Source organism: Suricata suricatta, chromosome 12, assembly GCF_006229205.1.
Source record: "Suricata suricatta isolate VVHF042 chromosome 12, meerkat_22Aug2017_6uvM2_HiC, whole genome shotgun sequence".
In the NCBI taxonomy this organism is placed as follows: domain Eukaryota; kingdom Metazoa; phylum Chordata; class Mammalia; order Carnivora; family Herpestidae; genus Suricata; species Suricata suricatta.
This window is the reverse complement of record NC_043711.1, coordinates 81,718,892-81,740,380: the sequence shown is the minus strand read 5'-3', so window position 1 is coordinate 81,740,380 and position 21,489 is coordinate 81,718,892. Positions and strand designations below refer to the sequence as shown.

Here is a 21,489-nt window from a genome sequence, read left to right as displayed (position 1 = left end):
AGAAGAGTGTTCTCTTCAGTTTCTCTTGGGCTTTCACACTCCCCCAACCTGACATGGAGAATTTTCGAGTCTTGGGGGTAGAAAACCTTGCTTCAATTCATTATATATGTACAATTCTATGCCTTGGGTTTCAAAATGACAAAACCCAGGCTTGGGATGAGCCTGGGTGGCTCAGTGGGTTAAGCGTCCGACTTTGGCTCAAGTCATGATCTCATGGTTTGTGAGTTCCAGCCCTGTGTCAGGCTCTGTGCTGCCAACATGGAGCCCGCTTGGGAGCCTCTGTCCTCCTCTCTCTCTGCTCCTTCTTCGCTCACACACACACACACACACACACACACACACACACTCTCTCTCTCTCTCTCTCTCTTTCTCTCTCTCAAAAATAAATAAACATTAAAAAAAACCTAGGCTTAAAAAATTTTTTTTTAATTAACCTACAGTAAAATTGTCTTTTCCCCCTTCGGTGTATAGTTCTATGAATCTTAACACGTGGAGTTTTATGTAGCCACCGTTGTAATGAGGGCAAAGAACAGCCCCATCATTCTTGCAAGCTCCCTCTGGCTGCCCTTTATTGTCACACCTCCCCTGCCCACTGATTTGTGGTCTGTCTCTACGTTTTCATCAAAGACCCAGGCTTTGGAAACACAAGCTTCCTCTTTGCTTCTGCTGGAATTGCCCTTCCTTTAAGCCACAGGAGCCGCGTGTCCCACTGCCCTGGGGAAAGCAAGGAGTGGGGGGCATCCAGAAATGTGGAAGGTCCTGCTGCCGACATTTCAAGACAGAGTTTTCCATGTTGGTGAGGTCAGGGCCTTCCCAAGGTGTTTGTCAGAAACTGTAGGTGGAGCCCTTTGGTTCCTACAGGTCAGGAGGTGCTGGTTCTGTGGCTCAGGACCAAGGTCAGGCTGGAGGCTGGGTTCGAGGGGGTCTTCAGGTGGCCTTGGAACCCCCAGTGCTTTTGTTGAGGGGCAGAGGCACAAAGGGTTCACAGGGAGCTGGGTGCCCCAACTTTGATGAGAAAATATATTGGTTCAGAAGGAGTTTGCTTTAAGTTCTGCTTGCCATGGAGATGAATTTCCCACCTACCTTTGTGGTTAATGATAATAATAGTTTTTTTCTGAGACCCTAGAGCACCACACCACCTCTATACCATCCAGAACAACCCTGTGGGGGCACTGAGGGTCAGGGAGCATTGTGACTGGGTTTGGGCCAGCCCAGCTGGGAAGAGGGGAGGACAAAGAACAGCCCCATCATTCCGGCCAGCTCCCTCTGGCTGCCCTTTATTGTCACACCCTCCCCTGCCCACTGATTTGTTGTCTGTCTCTACCTTTTCATCAAAGACCCAGGCTGGGTCTGTCTAGCCTCAGTGCTCTTAACTTTGAGAGCCAGTCTATGTCACAGAATCTTCAGAAAGTTCTTGCTCATGTTCTCTGGAGCCTTTCGACTCCTGAGAAATCAGACCACCGTGAGTGCCAAGCCCAGCTTGGCTGATGAGCCTGGGCAAGATGCCTTCCCTCTGCAGCCCTAGTCCTCATCCCAACCCACCTCCTGGGGCTGCGGAGGCCCTTGAATCAGGGTAAACATGTGTAGCTTGCAGCCCAGTGTGTGACGCAGAGTCAGAACTCTATAATGGAAGGGTGTGAAAGCTACAAGACCCAGAGAGGTAGGGCCTGGAGCAAGCTTTGGGGCACTTGGGGCTGAGTTTCTGCACAAATCCCCCCAGACCCCATGATCATAATAGAAGCACATTGTGCAACAAGCTGCCGGCAGAAAACATGATGAGTCTGAGGCTCCATAAACCTTAAAACGAAAAGAAAACAGAATCTTAGAAACTTAAGGAGGCCCCTGGAGGAAGGAGGGCCCTGAGCCACCCCTGGAGGGGTCAGGAGGAAGGCAGACAAAAGCTGCTTTCACCAAGGGACAAGGGACCGGGCACCCTCACTGGAGGATGGGGCCCAGCCCTCTGTTTGCTCTTTGAGTCACGAGCAGGAAGCCCCCCGCCCCCAGACTTGAGGCTGTCAAGGGGAATCCTCTGTGTGAATGAATGTGGGCGTTTAGCGTTGCAAATCCCCAACGAAGCATTTCGGATTAGGCAGTCTGAATTGAAAGGAGGAGACAAGAGGTTCCCTCACCCTATTCTCATCTCTGAGCTGTTGACACTTCCTTGTTTGAGCTTGTCAATCCAGCCGAAAGCCCGTTTTATCATTTTTCCTCATGTTTTCCTCGTGTGTGTGTGTGTGTGTGTGTGTGTGTGTGTGTGTGTGTTGGGGGGAGTGGCGTTAAGAGGAAGGGAGGCAGGACTGGGGAGCCAGCCACAGCGGTCCAGTGTTGGCTCTGGAGTCTGGCTGCCTGAGCACAGTTGACTGGATCATTTCCTTGCTGTGTGATCTTGGGCAAGTGGCTTTCTCTCTCTACGAGCCTCAGGGTCTTCACTCATGCATTCGCTGTGAGGATTTGATGAGACGCTGCCTATGAACACTGAGCACCCAGCTTGGCACACGTCAAGAATGTTAATGTGTCTTATTTCCCCTTGATTTCTCAGTATGCTTTCTCTCCCCTTGGGAGGAGGGCAGGAATCAATATTTAAGAATGACTAGTCATTAACCAAATAATTAATGAGCTAAATGATTAAAACTTTTTTTAATGTTTATTTATTTTTGAGAGAGTGACACACAGCATGAGCAGGGGAGGGGCAGAGAGAGAGGGAGACACAGGATCCGAAGACAGGCTCCAGGCTTGCAGCTGTCAGCACAGAGCCCAACGCGGGGCTCAAACTCACTAACCATGAGATCATGACCTGAGCTGAAGTCGGATGCTTAACCGACTGAGTCACTTGGGCACTCTGTGAGCTAAATGACTTTTAGTAAACGTTTCCCATGGACCTAGCATGGTGCCAAACATATTGCAAATGCTTTTTCACATGCTCTTAAGAACGTCCTGCATTGTAAATATTTTCTTTGAAAAATGTTTGTTAACGTCTAACATATATAAGACAAGTGCTCGTAAGTGAATATAGCTCAATGAATTTTCACAAACTAAACAGCCTCTCAATAGCTAGCATCCAGATCAAGAAACAGTCTGTTACCAGCTCTCCAGAAGCCCCCTTGAGCCCCTCCCTCCCCAGCCAGTAGCCCTCCCTGCAAGGGTAACCACTATCTTGGTCTCTGTCAACATGGATTCGTTTTGCGGTTTTTGAGCTTCATATAAATGGGAGATGTAACGTGTGCTCTGGTGCCTGGCTCTGTCATATGCACGAGATCCACCCACGTGGTTGTGTGTGGTTGTAGGTGATTTTCATTACTCCAGAACATTCCTCTGGGAGACTAGCCCACAATACTTACACGCTCTTTTGATGGGCATTCAGGGCTTTTCCTCAGGGACCCTCATGACCATTGCTGCTGTAAGTAGTCTCGTGCACATCTTGTAGCGTCTACACGTGTGTGTTTCTGGCTCGGGGCGGGTCTATGTTGTGCTCCTGTAGCGACCGCCACCCGGCTTTATAACGAGCTAGTGCAATTTGCCCCCCACCAGCAGTGGCCAGGCTCCTGTTGTCCCAACATCCTGTAAGACTTCTATCCTTACTTTGCAGGCCAGGGGGGCCTGAAGGTAAAGTGCCTTGTCCCAAACACAGCGAGTGAGTCCCAAGACCAGATCCAACCAGCACTTACCCACAGATATGTGCTGAGCTCACACTCTGAGCCAGCCCTGTGCTGGTGGCCGATGGGGAAGGGGGGCAGCCAGCAGTCACCCTGGTGCACATGGATCACACCCACACGGAACTTCTCATTGGGCTGAATCGAATTCGAACTCAGATCTGTTTGGTGCCAACATTTATGCTTTTCCACTGTGTCAACCTTTCTCTCCACTCCATTGGAGCCTGGCAAAGTGCTTGGCACATAGTAGGCACTCAGCAAATATGACTTGAGTGAGTAATGGAACAGGAGATCTCAACAGGGCCCTCCCACATTGATGAGCAAATCTCCAGATGGGCTTCTGGTTGCAAATTACGGGAAAAGAAAGTGTTTTCTCTGCTGTTTCTGGCCTGATGAGCAAACCTAAGTATATTTAGTCTCAGGGTGGACCTTCCTCAAGTTTGACTTGTGGAACCCTAACCTCAGGACCCAGCAAGGGGGACTTCTGTACCCTGCAGAGCTAAAGTTTATTAGGGATAGGACAGGACTCCGCAGGGCCTGTGGTAAAGGTTTGTGGGGCAGTGGAAGCCCCACTCTGAAGGAGGCATCAGGTCTCACAACGTGGAATCTCCTTCCGATGATCAGTATCAGCTGGAGGATGCTCTAAGTCTGGCATGTGGAGGGTTGGCTGGACTCACAATTGGTTGAATTTATGAGCAACAGCCTGTTCTGTAAGGAGAAGAGACAAGATCAGTCACCAGGGTGATGGCCCATTCAGTCCCTGAGGGGGACTCTCATCCATCCAAGCCACCAAGGGCCAGTGCCTGAGGCGTTTGCATTAAAACTCTTTCCAAATGGTATGTAGTTATGTGCTTCTTGTTGGCTTCCTTTCAGGGAACTGTGAGCTCCATGAGGGTGGGGACTGTCTGTCTAGCTGCAGATGGGGGGGTGGTCTCAGGTTTGGGGCAGGGCCAGCCTGGGGAGCCGTACTCCCTGAAGGACTGAGTGGACATCTCGGGAGGAGTCACAGTTTCTGGTGGTCTGGAGGTTCTGGTGACTTGGTGGGGCCCAGCCTTCTTGGTAGGGGTCTCTTATGCTGTCCTAGCTCCCTCAGAGGACCATAACATTCACTGTTGTATGGCCACCTCTAAGCGTCCTCAGAGCACATGCAGACACCCCCCAGCAGACCTCCCCGGGAACTCCCCCAGGGCACCTTCTTCATTTGCCCACCCTGAGTCCTGCTCCCCGGACAGACTCAGACACTCACCCATGAGACTTTTCAACAGTTTCACGTCCAGCTGTCCGAGGATCTCGCCGATCAGAGGACACACCTGGGCCACCAGCACAGAGACAGGGTTCAGGCCGGGGCCTGGGAGAAGAAAGCTAGACAGCCTGTGGCTGGAGGCTTTGACTCCACTGGATTTCCACAAGGAATCATGGCAGCAAGGGCGGCTCCCTTGTACTGAGCGCCAAATAGAGGCCACGCACAGCACTTACAAGTGTGCCTGAATCCTCATGATGACTCCACGATATGGGGACTGTGATGCTTCCCATGCTCCAGATGGGGAAACTGAGGCATGGGGAGGCTAAGTCCCTTGCCAAGGACACACAGCTAGTAGACAACAAAACTGAGATTTTCCAGGTTCTGAAGCCCAAGATTTGAAACTCTTTTCTGAATTGCCAATATACACGTCTGTCCCTCAGACTCAAAGATACCCAAGGGGAAAATATTTTCTCTCAAACTTACCTGACTCTCTACCAGGTGCGGGGTAACTTTTACCAGATTCTCCCTGAAGTTGTGGAGAAAACGTTTTATCTTTGGTGAGATATCTCTGGAAAGAGAGGTAGATGTACAGAACAGAACAGATAAATCTATGCCATCCCAGCACCAGGACTGAATGTTTGAGTACACCTTACACAGACATTTGATCATCAGCCAGCTCTATTCAAGAGGCATCACTGTTAGCAGTAGTTGAGAGGCAACTCAGAGAGGTGAGGTGACTTGCCCAAGATCACACAACCACTAGGTGCTGATTGGATTAGAACCAGGTCAGTAGAGCACCAGAGTTCAGTCTTTTCCTTGCACTGTCCTAGCCATGAATGTCCTGCATGACGTAGGCATTCAGTGAATGTCTGATGAATATATGAATCAAAACCTTGTTGCTTCCAGAATTCTGGAATTACAGAGAGAAATCACACCTGCATCTTGCCCTCAAGGGACTCATAGTCTGCTGAGGTTGACAGACATGGTCAGCCAGTATATAGATCTATTATACACTCTTAATAAATACACCATATAAACAACTCTATTTTTTTTCCTCTGGCTGGTTCACTCTTGTATCTCTAGCATCAGGTATGCCATGTCTAGCACCTAGTAGGTTCTCAGTAAATATTTGTTGAATGAATGAGTGATGAGGAGGAGTTCTCGACAAGAAGGCAAGGGCATTCCAGGTGAAAGGCTCAGCATGTGCAAAAGGCAGGGCGTATGAAAATAGATGGCATGCTGATGGAGAGGTGCGTCCTTCAGTGACATGAGAGGGCAAAGGGCTGCAGAGTGGGGCAGGCAAGAGGACAAGCAGGGTCCTGACTGATGTCTAGGAGTCTGCTCTTCATTCAGAGGGCTTTGAAGAACCCCGGGGGTGGGGGCGTGTTGGAGCAGAAGCTAAGGGCCATGGCCACATTTCTGTGCTAGGAAGCTATTTCTGCTGCAGAACACAGTGAAGGCGGTGAGGTCTGAGTCAGGGAGCGTCAGAGTGGCTCCTGCAGAGGTCCAGGAAGTGGTTGATGAGTGAGTGGGAGATGGCTGTGGGGATGGAGAGGGAGCAAGCAGGGGCTGCTGGGAAGTCGTTGATGGGAGCCTGGGAGGATGGGCTGAAGGGCGTGAGGAAGGATGAAGGGTACCTCCTGGAGGGTGGCCAGGCCATCCCTGGGATGCTGACTCAGGAAGAGAAGATCCTAGGGAAAGGGTAAGGTCTATTTTGGCCTCATCCAGGAGGTGGTGGAGACATGTGGCCACACCCGGGGGGAGTTGGGAAGGGGCCTGGCCCTGGGGAGGGCAGCTGGGACCTTACTCAGTTAGAACTGTCATGTAGATGCTGCTAGGCTCCACACGACAGCTGCCCATCACCAGGTCCCTCCGGCCAAACTCGTCTTTCTCCAGCCGGAACTCCACAACGAGGTTCATGCATGTGTGTGTCTTTACGATCTTGTTATCGAAGGGCCTGCGGACAAGAGAGGGGAGGAGGAGGGAAAGGGCCGGAGACAGAGGGGAGGAGGAGCTGGGAACAGCCAATACCAAGAGTAAAGTGACTCTTTCAACAACAGCCCAGCCCTGCCTGGTGACTCCTGCATTTGCGACAAAGGACAAGATGCTGTTAGGCAGAGTGGCTTCTGAAAACCCTTCAACTGGACCGGCTTAGGGGCCTTTGGAAATTCAGAAGTTGAGAGTTAATCTTATTTAAAAAATCTTTACCAGTTTAGCTGTGGACTCCCTTTTCTTGGGGGCAACTGATGTTAAAGGATTGTCTGGCAGACAGGGAGGGGTGATGATACAATTAAAATGTTTCTCTTGGGGTGCCTGGGTGGCTCAGTCGGTTAAGCGTCTGGCTTCGGCTCAGGTCATGATCTCATGGTTCGTGGGTTTGAGCCCTGCGTCAGGCTCTGTGCTGACAGCTAGCTCAGAGCCTGGAGCCTGCTTTGGATTCTGTATCTCCCTCTCTCTCTGACCCTCCCCTGCTTGAACTGTCTCTCTTCGTCTCTCAAAAATAAATAAAAAACATAAAAAATTTAAAAAAATGTTTCTTTTCTTTTGAATCAGTGTCAGGAACTCACATAGGCTTAAATGACCAAACCACCTGTCTCCACTGACCAGTACGTGCCTTCCACATTTCAGCTGCAGAAACCAAGGCTCAGAGATGTGCAGTGACTTGCCCAAGGTCACACAGTGAGTGAGTTCAGAAACCAGGATTTGAACCAGGTTGGAGTCAGAAAGATCTGGGTTCCCTAGGTTGCCCAATTCCACCTCCCAGATTCCCACTGAGAAGGAGCAGCCCCCCACTGCCCCTGCTGCTCTATGACTCACAGTCTCAAGTCAATGTCAAATTCAAGTGAGATGTTGGCTGAGAACCACTCCTTGTGGAAAGACATCCGAATCCCACCATAGTCCAGTTGAATGTTGGTGACGTTGGCGCTACACAGGGAGAGAGCAGAGGCCTTTCAAGGGTAAGGACATGTGTAATTTAAAATTTTAAAGATGCTTGGAGGGCAAGAGCCACCTGCAGGAGCCCTGGACTGCAAGCTGTCCCCAAGGGCTCTCGAGGGTTCCATACAATGAATGTGTACAACCCACAGCTGACTGCAGATCCAGACCCCCTGGGGCTGTCCTCAGACACAAGGCCCCGCCATCTTCCCAGAGGCCCAGGTCTAAGCCTGTCTTCTCTCCATCTCTCACCTTCACCTTCAACTCATCTGGGAAATCATGCTGGCTTTGCTCACAAAATATACCTGGAATTTGGCAACTTCTCACTGCTTCTGTCCCTTTCTCCTGGTCCGGGTCACCACCATCCCTTCTTGCCTGTAGATGCTCTAGTTCCTCTCTGGGTGCCTTTCCATGAACTGGGCCTCTCTACAGACTCTTCCCCAGGCAGCAGCCAATAGGCAGCCCTATCACCTAACACTCTGCCGGGGTTTCTCACTGCTCTTGGAATGAAATCCAAACTCCTGTTATGCTGAGAGACTCAGAGATCAACCAAGACCACTGAAGCCGAATTAAGGCAGCCTTTGTTACTGTCCAGGACCACACATAGTTAATACAGAACTCCAAAGGTGCGGCCCCGAGTCCAAGATCTTAGGGATTTTTATAATGAGCAAGCAAGCAGGAGGTATGGAAGCAGAACTGAGCAGTTATTGTAAGGGGGTCTACGAAGAGACAAGGAGAAGGCCCTTATCCTGGTATGCAGGAAAACATTTGTTATTCTGAAGTCAAGGTTTAGGGTCATAGGGGGTCTCAAGGAAAGAGTTATCTTCTCAAGGACAGAGTATGGCAGTTACGTCATAAATAACCATCAACAGGGACCATTAACCCTGTCTCCTTACTGTAAGAGTTACTTTAGGAAGGCGACCAAGCAGCCACTTTATGTTCCAGGCACCACCAGGGACCGACGACCCCCACTCTCCGATCTGGAATGTCTCAAACTGGAATGTCTCACCATGAAATTCCAGAGTATCGCACACCCCACCAAAGTAAACAGCCAATCCTATTCTGCCACAGTCCAAAGATGCCCTTACTTGGCTATCTGCCCACCTGAGCTCAAACCCGGAGCTCCTGCACCCATAAAACACCTTGTCCTCCAGTACCTGGTGCGACTTCCCTGACTCCCCACTCCAGAGTCATGGAACCTCACCCGGGAATCGCAGACTCCAATAAAGGCTCTCTTGGCTCCATAACTTGGTCTCGCTCTTTCCTCTCGCCTCTGCCTCCATCTATTAAATCTTACACTTACTTGTTTGCTTTTCTTTTTCTTGTACCTGGGGATAGTCATGTAGCCCCCCGCCCGAGTGCAGGCCTAGAAGGTAAACTCTGGGTCAAGATGGAAGAACTAAGGCTAAATTCATGTGCAACATTCCACACCATGACCTCTAAGACCTACAGGATCTGACCCTCCCTGCCTCCACAGCCACATCTTCTACCACCCTCCCCCTTGCTCATCCAGCCACATAGGGCTTTTTCTCCTCCTCAGACACACCAGTTGCTGGTTTGCAAGGCCTCCCACCATCAGATGGTGACCAGCGTCTACCCCCACTCAACCCCCACTCAATTTCTGCTTGAGCACCGACCCCCCAAGATGCCTGACTGACTGACATCAGGAGTGACTTGCCTTCTTATGCTAAAAATATGTGAATTGTACCTTGTGAAAAAAACTTGTTATAGGAGTTTCTTCTTTTGTGATTATAGGAGTAAATGTTACATGTCCTGAGAAAACCTGTTTTTCTTTCCCTCGGAAAACAGGCTATTGACCCCTGCTCACAAAGACCTAACTCTTGCCTTTGCTATGCTAAAAACTTTGCCCTGTATTTGAATGCTAAAGATCCCTTCCTTTCCCATATGATAAACATCTAGTCACCTACTTCAGTCTCTATTGGTAAAGATTATGCACGAGCCTTCCACCAATCTATTTTTTTTATTTTACATACCAAAGAATTTGTTATCAGAAATTATTGTCTAAGGCAATTGCCACTTCTGTTTTGTGCCCCATACATTTTTTTCAATAAATAAAGCTGACTCTTGGGTTAGATGCCTGCCTGGTGAGCAGAAAGAAGCCGAGGCTCTCCCTCCCTTTGGCCAACACCGTCCATCCTTCAGGGAGCCCTGGACCTGCTGCAGCTGGACTCAGGCAACCAATCTCTTTCCTACCTCATGGCCTTTGCACTTACTGCCATATCCTTCATGTCACTTGCTTCCTTCTCTTCATTCTTCCTAAGGATTATCTCTTGAGAAAGGTCTTCCTGATCAGTCCCTCTCTGTCACCCCTTACCTCGCTAAAGTTGTTTTCCTAACATGTCCCTCTACCTGAAATTAGTTATTTACTTGTGTGGCATATCTCCCTAACTAGGATGTAAGATCCAAAAAGGTAGTGACCATGTGTCTTGCTTATAGCCATATTCCAAGTACCCAGCCCAGGTCCTCATGCATAGTAGGTGCTCAAATGAATACTTGTAACAACTAGGAAGGGAATGAAAGAAGGGAGATGGCTGTGGACACACATCAGGGGAAACCCTACTGGCTCATTACAATGGCAAGAGTGAGGGACTGAATCGGGGAGATGGAGCTCCAGGGCCCAGCCAGCTGGAGCTGCAGTGGTGAGGCTGGGAGTGGGGGAGGCGGAGGAGGCCATGGAAGGAGGGCAGCTCTACTGGGCTAATGGGAACACTGATGCCCCTGCATCCACTATGTGGGGCAGAGAAGGCTCCCGGCTCCCGAGGCAGGGACAATTATTATGCCCATTTCACTGATGGAGGCTTAAGCTGCAGCTCAGAGACCTTAAATGCCTTGCCAAGAGTCACAGAGCGATCAACAGTAGAGTGGGGTTCAAACAAATGTCAAACTCTAGTCCTGGGTTCCTTTGGTATTTCCCCAGATGTTTGTCCAGGCTGTGCTCTGGGTACCCATGTTATAGATGAGGCTGGAGCAGTCCCACGATTTCCCCAAGGTCAGTGGCAGACCCAGGATTTAAATGCAGAAATTTTTATTCCTGAAACTTTGCTTTAATTATGCTGCTTTAGTTATGCCCTCTCCCCAAGTGGTTCCTCATATTACACCCCTCCCATCCTTGTATTGGACCTTTTATCCCCTCCTTTCCCTCTTCACAGCCTTGTGCCTTCATCACCTCAGCTCTGCCCGGTGACCCACATCTTATAGAGTCCCAGGGCCAGGGGTGGGGTTCAGGGCCTCACCTGCTTTCTTGCTGTTGCTGGAGGCTCACGCTGCCGATCAGCCAGCCCACCATCCCTGAAGCCATCTGCCCCGAGGCATTCAGACTGTCCATGATGCGGATGCTCTGGATTCGGCCCTCTGCATTGTGCTTCATGAGGCCCTGGGCGATAACTGGAAATGGACAAGGGACCAGTGACATTGCAAGTCAGGAGGCCTAGGTTGCAGCCTGGGGCATAAGTGATCCGTGCCTGTCACCCTCCAACTCCACTCTCTGCACCGAAATCCACATTCCTCATCTGGGAGCCTGTGCTTTGCAGGGTTGATGGGACACACCTGCCATGGCTCTGACAGGCAATAGCTGCTCGGATGAGATAATAATAGTTGAAAGTCTGCCCAGTGCTCTATCTCTGAATCTGAAACAGAGAACCTGATGTATGGGATGTACATCACAATAAATGTTGTTTGAAGAGAAAAATAAGGGTAAATAAGAAGAGAATAAATGTAATTTCTCCCACACTGTGTCCAGAACAAATTGCAGGACTACATGGAGCTACCAGCAGAGAAGAATGAATTCCAAGACAGAAGGGGATTTTAGAAGTGATGGGCTTGCTTCGATCTTGCCTCTTGGCGCTAGATCCTCCTGTTAAGGATTGGGGTCAGTTCTGATGAATCTCAGAGTGTACCCAGGCCACATTTATTTCACTTGCTTGGTCCCCCCTGTGGTCAGAACCCACACCGCAGAGCAGCAGAAGTCATGTTCTACCTCACTCTTCTCCCTCCATCTCCCAGACCCCCTTTCGGGATCCTAAGTTTCTGTTGCCTGCGAAGGAGAAAGTGTGCTTGGAGTCATAGATCTTGGTTCAAATCCTGGGTCTGTCACCTTCCTGAGTCTTGATTTCCTCATCTGTATAATACAGGCAGTAATGATACCCATCTCACAGGATTCTTTTAAGGAATATTGAGATAATTTATCCAAACGAGGATATTATTGAGCATCTATTGGGTATCAGGCCTTAGGGTGCATAATAAAGACACAAAGCAGTTTTCTGTCCAGTAAGAGAGACATGCATTATTTCTCAAACAGTTTTAAAGATAGAGTGATACTATAGGTATGCCTAGAACTCTTACTAGTTCTTGGTTAATGATGACAACAACACTTAGAAATTTGTGAGCAGTATACACTAGCAGTTACCAGTCCAAAATCCATCCATCCATCCAAACACCCACCCATCCATCCATCCATCCATCCACCCACCCATCCATCCATCCATCCATCCATCCACCCATCCATCCTCCATCCATCCATCCATCTATCCATCTCCAATATCCACCCATCTATTCATCTATCCATCCTCCCATTCATCTAAACTATCATTCTCATCAGAACCCTGTTTTGATTCATGCTCTCTCTCTCCAATTCCTGATCCAGATTAAGGCCTTTGATCATCTGAACCATCATTGTCTGGTAACTCTTTCAGGTTTAAAGTGGGCATATCACCCAAATTGGCCCTCTCAGATCAAACAGAAGATGTTATGTTTCATGTTAAAGGAGAAGTTTCTTTCCCTGTCTCCTGCTGGAAAGGAGCAAGGCAGTCTGTAGCTCTGATGGCCCCTGGCCACCATTTTCCTACCTCACTGGGAACTAGAGTCCCGAGAATGAAATTATGATGATAGCAGAGCTAAACAAAAAAATTGGACAAAATCCAGTTCAGAATGGCACCTTTGAGTTGCTAACTGAATCAGACCTGGAGCTTGTCCTACCTATGATTTTGGGTTATGCAAATTTTTTTCATTGTTTAGGCCATATTGAGTAGGGTTTTCTATTACATGCAACTAAGTACCCTAACTGATATGAGAGGGAAGTTATAGTGATAAATATACTCACAGTTGAAAAAGCACTTGGTACATGCTTTCTTTCATTTAAATCTCAAAAGCAGCCCATGAAATATCATTCTAACCGCACCCATTGTAACCATGATGATGCCTAGGCCCACAAATATTTCTATTTCATAACCTAAATGAAATGGATACATTTGTGGCAAACCACAAAATACCAAGTTGTGGTGAGGGAAATGGGAAATATTGATTATCTAGAACCATTAGGAAATAGAAATAGTAGTTGAAGATTTCATTCCCCAAATGTTTTTGATCTGGATGGTTTTGGGGAAGAGTTTTACCAAACTCCATAAGGAGATAATTGTGAAAGAAAACAGAAAAAGAAGATGCCAAATTAATTTATGAGGGCAGTATAAATTGTGTAGCTTTAAGAAAACACAAGGAAAGAAAGTTATACATCACTTTCATGTATGAAAACTTTACTAACATTCTATAAAATTGTGAGTTAATAAATAAGATAGCTAATAGTACATTAGAAAAATACATTGTTATAAAATATATTTTAGTATAATACATTATATAATACATTCTGTATTATAAAAAATAAGAATAAATATTATGGTAAATTAGAAAAATATCATATTTATTACAGAAATGCTGGGATGGGTTCACCATAAGAAAATCTATTAATACAATTCATCACATTAATGGTTTAGTGAAAACAAATGGAGTAATTTTTAGATGCAGAGAAACACTCGTTTAAAGTCAATATTGATTTATGATTAAGAAAAATTCCAAAAATTCAGAGTATAGGGGATTTCCTTAACATGATATTTCAGAAACCTATGGAAAATGTCATACTTAGTGGAGAGTTCTAGATACCTTCCTGTGCCTATAGGAGGCCTTAGCTATACTACAAGATAAGCAAAAGGCACAAGAATTATAAAGTTTAGAAAAGAGGAAATGAACCTGTCACTATTTACAGATGATATAATCCTTTGGATAGAAAATTCAGTACAATAAATAAACTAGTAGAACTAATAAGGGAAGCCTGGGTGGCTCAGTTGGTTGGGCGTCTGACTTTGGCTCAGGTCATGATTTCGCGGTTCCTGAGTTTGAGCCCTGTGTCGGGCTCTGTGCTGAGAGCTAGCTCAGAGCCTGGAGTCTGTCTTCAGATTCTGTGTCTCTCTCTCTGTCCTTCCTCTTCTTGCGCTGTCTCTCTCTCTCTCAAAAATAAACATAAAAAATTCTTAAGAACTAACAAGAGGTCAATGAGACTTTGGGATTGCAGATTAATTTTCAAGATCCAAGAATTTTCCTCTCATCTGAACCAGTGATACTAGCAAATACAATAGAAAATAAGGCTGTGGGAACTGCCTTTGACTGAACTACTAAAGCAGCAAAGGGGGAGTCGGTATGAGGCTCTAGCCACCGAGACAGACTAGATGTCCTTCAAAACGTTCCCAGCTAAATACCCAAGGAAGGTGAATCGAACCTTTATTCCTCACTGGTTTATTCCTTCCAAAATAATTTGCTTTCAGCTTTCCAAGAACTAGAAACTCTGGCTCTTTTCTATGTTCTCAGCACCCCTCCATAGACAAAGCTTGATGATTTCAGAGCAGACGTAGGCTGAGAAACTGTGGCATTGAGTGTGCCGGGTCCAGGCAGATGTTATTTATATATACATTCAAATTTGAAGAGAAAGTTGTATTTCTTTAGGTTTTAAACACTGTACTAGATATAAAGCAAAAATAAAAAACTGTTGCAAAGTTAAAAATAATAGGCGATATTTACGGTAGTGAAAAAAAACTATACATTTCTCTAGGAATCCATTTAACAAAGCATAGGCTTTAACAAAATTCACAGGACTTTAAAATTCTACTAAATCACCTGATGAATGGATCAAGAAGATGTAGTATATATACACAATGGAGTACTACATGGCAATGAGAAAGAATGAAATCTGGCCATTTGCAGCAAAGTGGATGGACCTCGAGGGTGTCAGGATAAGCGAAATAAGTCAGGCAGAGAAAGACAGATACCATATGTTTGCACTCATAGGTCTAACAGGAGAACAGGAGAAACCTAATGGAGGACCAGAGGGAGGGGAAGAGGGAAAGAGAGTTGGGGAGAGAGAGGGATGCAAAACTTGAGAGACTATTGAATACTGAAAACGAACCGAGGGTTGAAGGGGGAGGGGGGGAAAGAAGTGGTGGTGATGGAGGAGGGCACTTGTGGAGAAGAGCACTGGGTGTGGTATGGAAACTAATTTGACAATACACTACTTAAAAAAATAAAAATAAAAATAAAATTCTACTAAAGGAGGGTCACCTGGGTAACTCAGTCTGTTAAACGTCTGACTCTTGGTTTCAGTTCAGGTCATGATTTCATGGCCTGTGGGTTCAAGCCCCACATTGGACTCTATGCTGACAGTGTAGAGTCTGTTTGGGATTCTCTCTCTCTGTCCCTCCCCTACTCATGCTCTCCCTCTCTGTCTCTCTCGAAATAAATACATTAACCTAAAAAATTTCTACTAAGTGATATAAAGCAAAATCTGAAATCACTGTTGTTTGAGCCACCCAGTCCGTGGTGGCTGGAGTAGGTTGGTACAGACGGAGACTCTCGGTGCTGGGGAGCAGGTATGCTGGTTTATTACTGGCGCAGCTGCAGACCAGCGCAGCCATTCTAGAGAACAGTCTGGCGGTGGTTATTTACATTGAGTTTGTACCCACCCCAGGGCCCGGCCTCCATCCCGCTTCTGGGTATATCAGACAAATCCTTCCAAAGCTTCCTAGAGGGACGCACACACGGATGTTCATCTCAGTGTGGTTTAAAACAGTGAGGAGTGAGAGACGACTCCAGTGTCCATCCCTAGGGAAACGGCCACATGATGGTGAAGTGGATGAATCTCATGGACATCTCAGTAACAGCCTGAAGCAACAGATGTCAACAGCATAGCATCCACTGAAAGCGATAAAAGCAATTTAGAACAACAAGATCTAGATGGCAATGCCATTTATGCGAATCAAAACACTGCATGTTTTATAAGGAATGAGCACATGTAAACGCAGATATGAAACACATCATGGGGCCTCCGAGGCAGAGGGGACGGGAGTGAGAATAAGAGGTAAAGGGGGAAATGACCAAACAAAACACAAGAGGGCCTTCATAGTGATGATGAGGTGCTATGAACTGACACATGATCAACTGAACCCCCAATTTTTGTACTTAAGGTCTAAGAGAAAAAGGAAGAAAAGAGGGTGACTGGCCCCAGGTCACCCAGCAAGTCAGTGGTGGGGCCAGCTGATGCCTCCCCACCCACCCTGTGACCATGACCGTGCGCAGGGCATGGGCTGAGCTTACTTCTCGCCAGAGCCGGTTTGCTGTCCACGTGGGCCTTGGCCAGGCCCTGCCTGTGCAGCACTGAGGGCAAGGACAACAAGCTGAGGAGGACCAGGAGCCTCCAGATTGGACACATCTCAGGTTCTGACATCTTCAGATGTCAAGACGGGTCAGACGGTGCCCAGACAGATGGTCGTAGGGGTGGCTGCCTGAATGAGTGGACGCATGGTTTTCTGTGGAAAGATGATACCAGAGTTGGCCGGGAGCATGCCGTGGGGCGGTGCTGTGATGGGCTCTGGCGGCTGCCGCTGGGGTTTGCTCCCACGGTGAGGGCCGCAGGCGGGGTCCTGCGGGGAGGGCCAGAGATCCAGAGGGGGGCTTGTTGCTTGGATACGCCCAGGAGAGCCCACTGTTGGGTCATCCAGCAGAGGTTGTCTCCCAGACCCTGTGCAGGCTGGACATTGGTGATGAATGAATGAGTGACAGAGGATGACTAATTTCAGGCTCTCCAATTGGGCTAAGACTTATTTTAATGTTTATTTATTATTTTTGAGAAAGAGAGAGAGTACATGCATGAGCGGCTGAGGGGCAGAGAGAGGAAATCCAGCAGGCTTGGGCGGTCAATGCAGAGCCAGAGGTGGGGCTTCATCACATGAACTGTGAGATCACAACCTGAGCTGAAATCAAGAGTCTGATGCTTAACCATCTGAGCCACCCAGAGTCCCCTGGACTAGAACTTTCTTAAGGGCAAGGTCATTCACAATGCCTACCGTGATGCTTGCTTGCTAGGAATTAAGTGTTAACGAATGTTTGTTGAGTGACTGAATGACTAAATACATGAATGAGTGATAATGGCTAGTCTCTGAACCGCCTACCAGATTATAAAGGCAAGGTTGAGTCCAGTGCCACCCATGTTTGTCACATGGTAGTTACAAATAAATGTTTGTTAAATGATAAGACTGAATGAATGATTGGATGGATGGATGGATGGATGGTTTATGGATAAGATTTATGGGGGGTGGGGACAGAGAGCCTCTCTCTTATTTCATTGCTCCGAAGTTGGAGGTCAGAGAGAAGTCAGTTCAAATCCTCCTGTCCTCAACGCATCTCAAGAAATGGCACCACAATCCATCCAGTTATTCTGGCCCCAGCCCTTGGAGTCCCTCTTACCTCCTCTTTCCTCATGGCCCATTGTGCATCTGTCCTGCCAACATGTTCAGAATCTGACCACATCTAATAACTCCTTCTCAACCACCATCACATTGGCCTGGATTATCGCAGGGGGGTCCTTACCTGACTTTGTGGCTTTTTCCCTTGCCCACCCACAATCTCTTTTGTGCACAGCAGCCTGCATAATCATTTTAAGACATTAATCAGACCACAGCCCTCCTCTTCTCTTCTAAAAAATTTTTTTAACCTTTATTTATTTTTGAGAGACAGAGAGAGACAGCACGAGCAGGGGAGCGTCAGAGAGAGAGGGAGACACAGAATCTGATGCAGGCTCTGGGCTCCAAGCTGTCAGCACGGAGCCCGACATGGGGCTCGAACTCACAAACCGTGAGATCATGACCTGAACTGACCTCGGATGCTTAACCTACTGAGTCACCCAGGTGCCCCCACAAAGCTCTTCTAGTCTCCCACTGCACACAGAGCAAAAGCCAAACTCCATGCAATGCCTCCCAGGCCCTGCAGGGTCTCCTGGTGTTTCTTCTCTCTGACCTCACCTCCTACCACTCAGTCCCTCATCAGCTCCCAGCTCCTGGCAACCACACAGGCCTGGGAGGGGGGGGGGTCTGGGCCCCACAATTCCCCTGCTGTGACCTCCCAAGACAAAGGTACTCTTCACTCCCTCTGCTCCCTGCCCTGCCCCCCATGCTGCAGTTCAGGGTCCTTTGCAAATCTCATAAAGCCCTGGGGCCTGGGCACTTGGCATCCAGTTTTGTAAGAGAGCATGATGAAAGCATTCGTTCTGGGTGCTGGCTTTCCGGAATTGATGTCCTGCTGCAGGGTTCACACTCCCCTTGGGGATGTTTGTAGAATATCAGTTACCTCGAAATGTACTCTTCGAGTCTTCCTGATCTTGTGTAACCAGTTGGGATTTTGTTATTTTTATGTCAAGAAAATTGGAGAAGGGTGGGCACCGTTGGAAGGAACAAAACTGTTGTCCTTGGCTCTTTGAAGGCCTGAACTTGGGAGTGGGGAGGGCTGTCAGTCCTGCCCCATTGCAGGACATGGTTCTCAGGTCCACCGAGTCTAAAGAAATGACCTGATGGAGGGTGTAGACTTTCCAAGCCTGGTGCATGACCAAGGAGCAGAAAGGCACTGCTCTGGGGTGAGCCCTGGATTTCCTTGTCCTCATGGTGTTCACATGCCTGGGGGGAGATGACAGTCTTTAACCATCCCTGCTGTGAGCACGTGATGATGATGTGTGGCGCTGGCTGTGAAGGGGGGAGAGGGTGCTCTGTAAGGGCCCGGTGAGGGGACATCTGACCAGTGGGGAGGGGTTTATCAGACAACCTCCCTGAGGAGACAGAGTGGAATTTAAGGGAAAGGCTACAAGTTAGCTGGTATCCTGTCTCCTCTCCCGCATCGCCCTGTTCCAGGGTGATGTTGAAAAGACCACCAAACGCTGAATTGAAGCGAGGCAAGATTTTATTTACGGCCGGGCCAAACCTCGTCTCCTGATGGTAAGAAGAGAGTGCAGAGAATGGCCCTGAACAAAGGCAGCAGGGAGAGTATATAGACAGAACACGTCATTATTTAGTTAACCAATTACATTCACAGCATTCCATGGTAACCAATTACATTGTAATACACAGACGTTAGTTTTGGCACGAACCTATCATTTTAAAGTTCTTTGTCCCTTTAAAATGACCAGTCATAGTTAGACACCTAAGATACTGCGGGGCAGTGACTAGGTGACTTTCACCTGCTGACCTTGCCTTTGACCAGGTCTTAGGAAAAGGGGTGCGGGAGAGTTTTGCAAACTAAGTTCTCTATCTAGCAGGCAGGCGTTGTTACAGAAGCGGGATGAGGCGGTTAGTGATTAAGCCGAACTTTTATACAGTAAGCTCTCTGATACTGACAAATTGACCTACAACACGCCCTCCTCCCTGCCCCAGGCAGCTACCTCTAGGGATAGTGCCTCTGACGTGTATTTGGTGGGCCTCCTTCACTGTGCGAAGTCTGCTCCATGTGTGATCTCATTCCACATGCGAGGGATGGGGACCTGGAGAAACCCAGCGGGCGACCTGCAGGGCTCCGGGCCGGGACCAGACAGGCTTTCTGGCTTCCTGATCCTGCCCAGAGGGGTAAGATGTTGTTTCCTTTAGAAGGTGGAGCTGTTGGCTGCCCCAAACCTCCTCTAGTAGCCCCTTCCTTCACTATTTCAAATAACTTGCTTTAGAGCAAGCTTCTTTACTTCTTCAGGGGCATTCTGAAAATGAGATGACAGGAGTGCCTGGGTGGCTCAGTTGGCTGAGCGTCCGGCTTTGGCTCAGGTCATGATCTCATGGTTCGTGGGTTCGAGCCCCGTGTCGAGCTCTGTGCTGACAGCTAGCTCAGCGCCTGGAGCCTGTCTTCAGATTCTATGTCTCCCTCTCTCTTTGACCCTCCCCTGTTCACGCTGCCTCTCTCTCTCTCTCAAAAATAAAGAAAAACATTTAAAAAATAAAAAAAAAGAAAAGAAAATGGGATGACAGCTTTGGTTTGTCCAGAAAAAAACCATGTACCCACAGTAGCAGGATTTCCATCTCCCTCCTAAGGCGTGACCACTGACACAAGTTAAACCCCGTGCTCTCCTGGGTAATTGGCTTTCAAGGAGTTTGACTTGGATAAAAATGGATTTATTCAGTCAACCTAATATTCCTTCCTGTGGGCCTAAAATGTGCCAGGCGCTGTGCTCGACTCTAGGCAATAACAGACACCTGGCTTCTCTAGCGACCTGTAGTCTGGTGAGAGAATCAGAATAAGACAAAATGGCCTATATATGGAATAGTTACAGATTATATCAAGGTGGGAAGAAGGTCTCTCAAGAAGGTGACATTTGAGCTGAGTCCAGGAGGAGATGGAGCCTGCATTGCGTGTCGATGGGGGGACGGCACATCTGGCAGACAGAACTGCAAGGGCAAGGGCAGATTGGAGGAACCTAGGAAGATGAGTGTGGCTGGGTCTCCTGGGTCAGAAGTTGGTGCCCAGGTGCCCAGGTGCCCAGCCTTAGGTCCACGGCATCAGGGAGGGGTGTCCAGCGTGACAAGGAGGCAGCAGTTTCCCCTTGAGCCAAGGGCCAAGCAGGCTTTTGCACGGAGCACCCTCCTGTAACTGGGTACAGACATCCCCTCCCCGCCACCTCCGGACTCCTCCCCAGCCCCTACCCAGTGCTCTGTGGGCTCTAAGGCAGCTCCAGGTCCCCAGCCAAAGGTGGAATTCCTGAAACACCAGCGGGGAGTGGAATGGGTGGAAGCAGATGGTGGAAGATTCCTGCACCTAATTCCACAGAGTAGACTGGTTTGGTTTATTCCTAGAGAATCACTCTTCTGTGGAGTGGACTTCGTTATTCATGTAGGCATTCATTTATTTCACTTTCTGTATATATATATATTTTAACAATGATAGGGGTCTAAGACTAGAACTTTAACCCAGAGACCAATTTACTTGAAAAGGGCGTGGGAGGTAGGCAGGGAGTATGCTGCCTTCTGAACGGAATATCGGGCTTGCTAAAGGATGAGGAAGACGTCTCTTCTGGGTTCTGGGGTGACCTGAAGTGGGGATGGTGGAAAAGCTGGGGTTTCGGGGTGCATTGCAGTGATGTGGGAGGACAAATGGGACTTGTAAAAATGCAGAGTCCTGGGCCACCTCTGAGCAATTGAGTCAGCCTCTGGAGGTGGGACCTGGGAATTAGCTTCTGGGAGATTCTGCTGTATATGATGCTTGAGAACCACTGAGCTGACAGAAGAATGATGATGCGAGATAACATTTGTCGAGAGCTGACTGTGCTCAAGGGATGGTCCAAGCGCTTTACTTTAATCGCTTCTTTAATCCTCCACACAGCCCTCTGGGGGTAGGCACTGTTAGGACTGGCCTCCCTTTGCAGCGGCCAGAGAAGTTGAGTCAGATCCCTGAAGCCACCAGCCAGGGCAGGTGGGGCTGGGGCAGGAGCCAGGCAACCTGACCCACAGAAGGGAGATCAGAGGAGCCGTCGCTCATTCCCCCTCTCCCTCCCCCTCCCACACCCCACTCTGCCCCCCAACA

At 48.3% G+C, this 21,489-nt stretch overlaps 1 protein-coding gene across 6 annotated transcripts; it reads right to left on the bottom strand.

The window, feature by feature from the left end:
- Nucleotides 1-4,137: 4,137 nt before the first annotated feature.
- On the bottom strand, nucleotides 4,138-16,613 carry BPIFA3 (BPI fold containing family A member 3). Of its 6 annotated transcripts, XM_029917696.1 has the most exons (9): nucleotides 16,261-16,349; nucleotides 15,630-15,861; nucleotides 11,082-11,232; nucleotides 10,267-10,350; nucleotides 7,711-7,818; nucleotides 6,701-6,850; nucleotides 5,377-5,461; nucleotides 4,897-4,960; nucleotides 4,138-4,358 (listed from the first exon to the last, which is right to left on the bottom strand). In XM_029917696.1, the coding sequence occupies exons 2-9, from the start codon at nucleotides 15,646-15,648 to the stop codon at nucleotides 4,324-4,326; spliced, it is 696 nt and encodes a 231-aa protein (XP_029773556.1). In that variant the 5' UTR covers nucleotides 15,649-15,861; nucleotides 16,261-16,349; the 3' UTR covers nucleotides 4,138-4,323. The 6 variants fall into 6 exon arrangements, with proteins under 6 accessions (XP_029773556.1, XP_029773554.1, XP_029773553.1 ...); XM_029917694.1 differs by lacking the exon at nucleotides 15,630-15,861 and having other exon boundaries at nucleotides 5,377-5,419; nucleotides 16,261-16,613; XM_029917693.1 differs by lacking the exon at nucleotides 15,630-15,861 and having other exon boundaries at nucleotides 4,138-4,353; nucleotides 16,261-16,608.
- Nucleotides 16,614-21,489: the final 4,876 nt, after the last annotated feature.

Coding starts and splice junctions, on each gene's coding strand:
- BPIFA3 (XM_029917692.1), bottom strand. CDS start 16,390: ATGTCAGAACCTGAGATGTGTCCAATCTGGAGGCTCCTGGTCCTCCTC. Junction 10,351..11,081: donor CAGCAACAGCAAGAAAGCAG/GTGAGGCCCTGA, acceptor TTCCCTTCCTAG/TTGTTACAAGTATTCATTTG. Junction 5,462..6,700: donor TACATGACAGTTCTAACTGA/GTAAGGTCCCAG, acceptor CTCTCTTTCCAG/AGATATCTCACCAAAGATAA.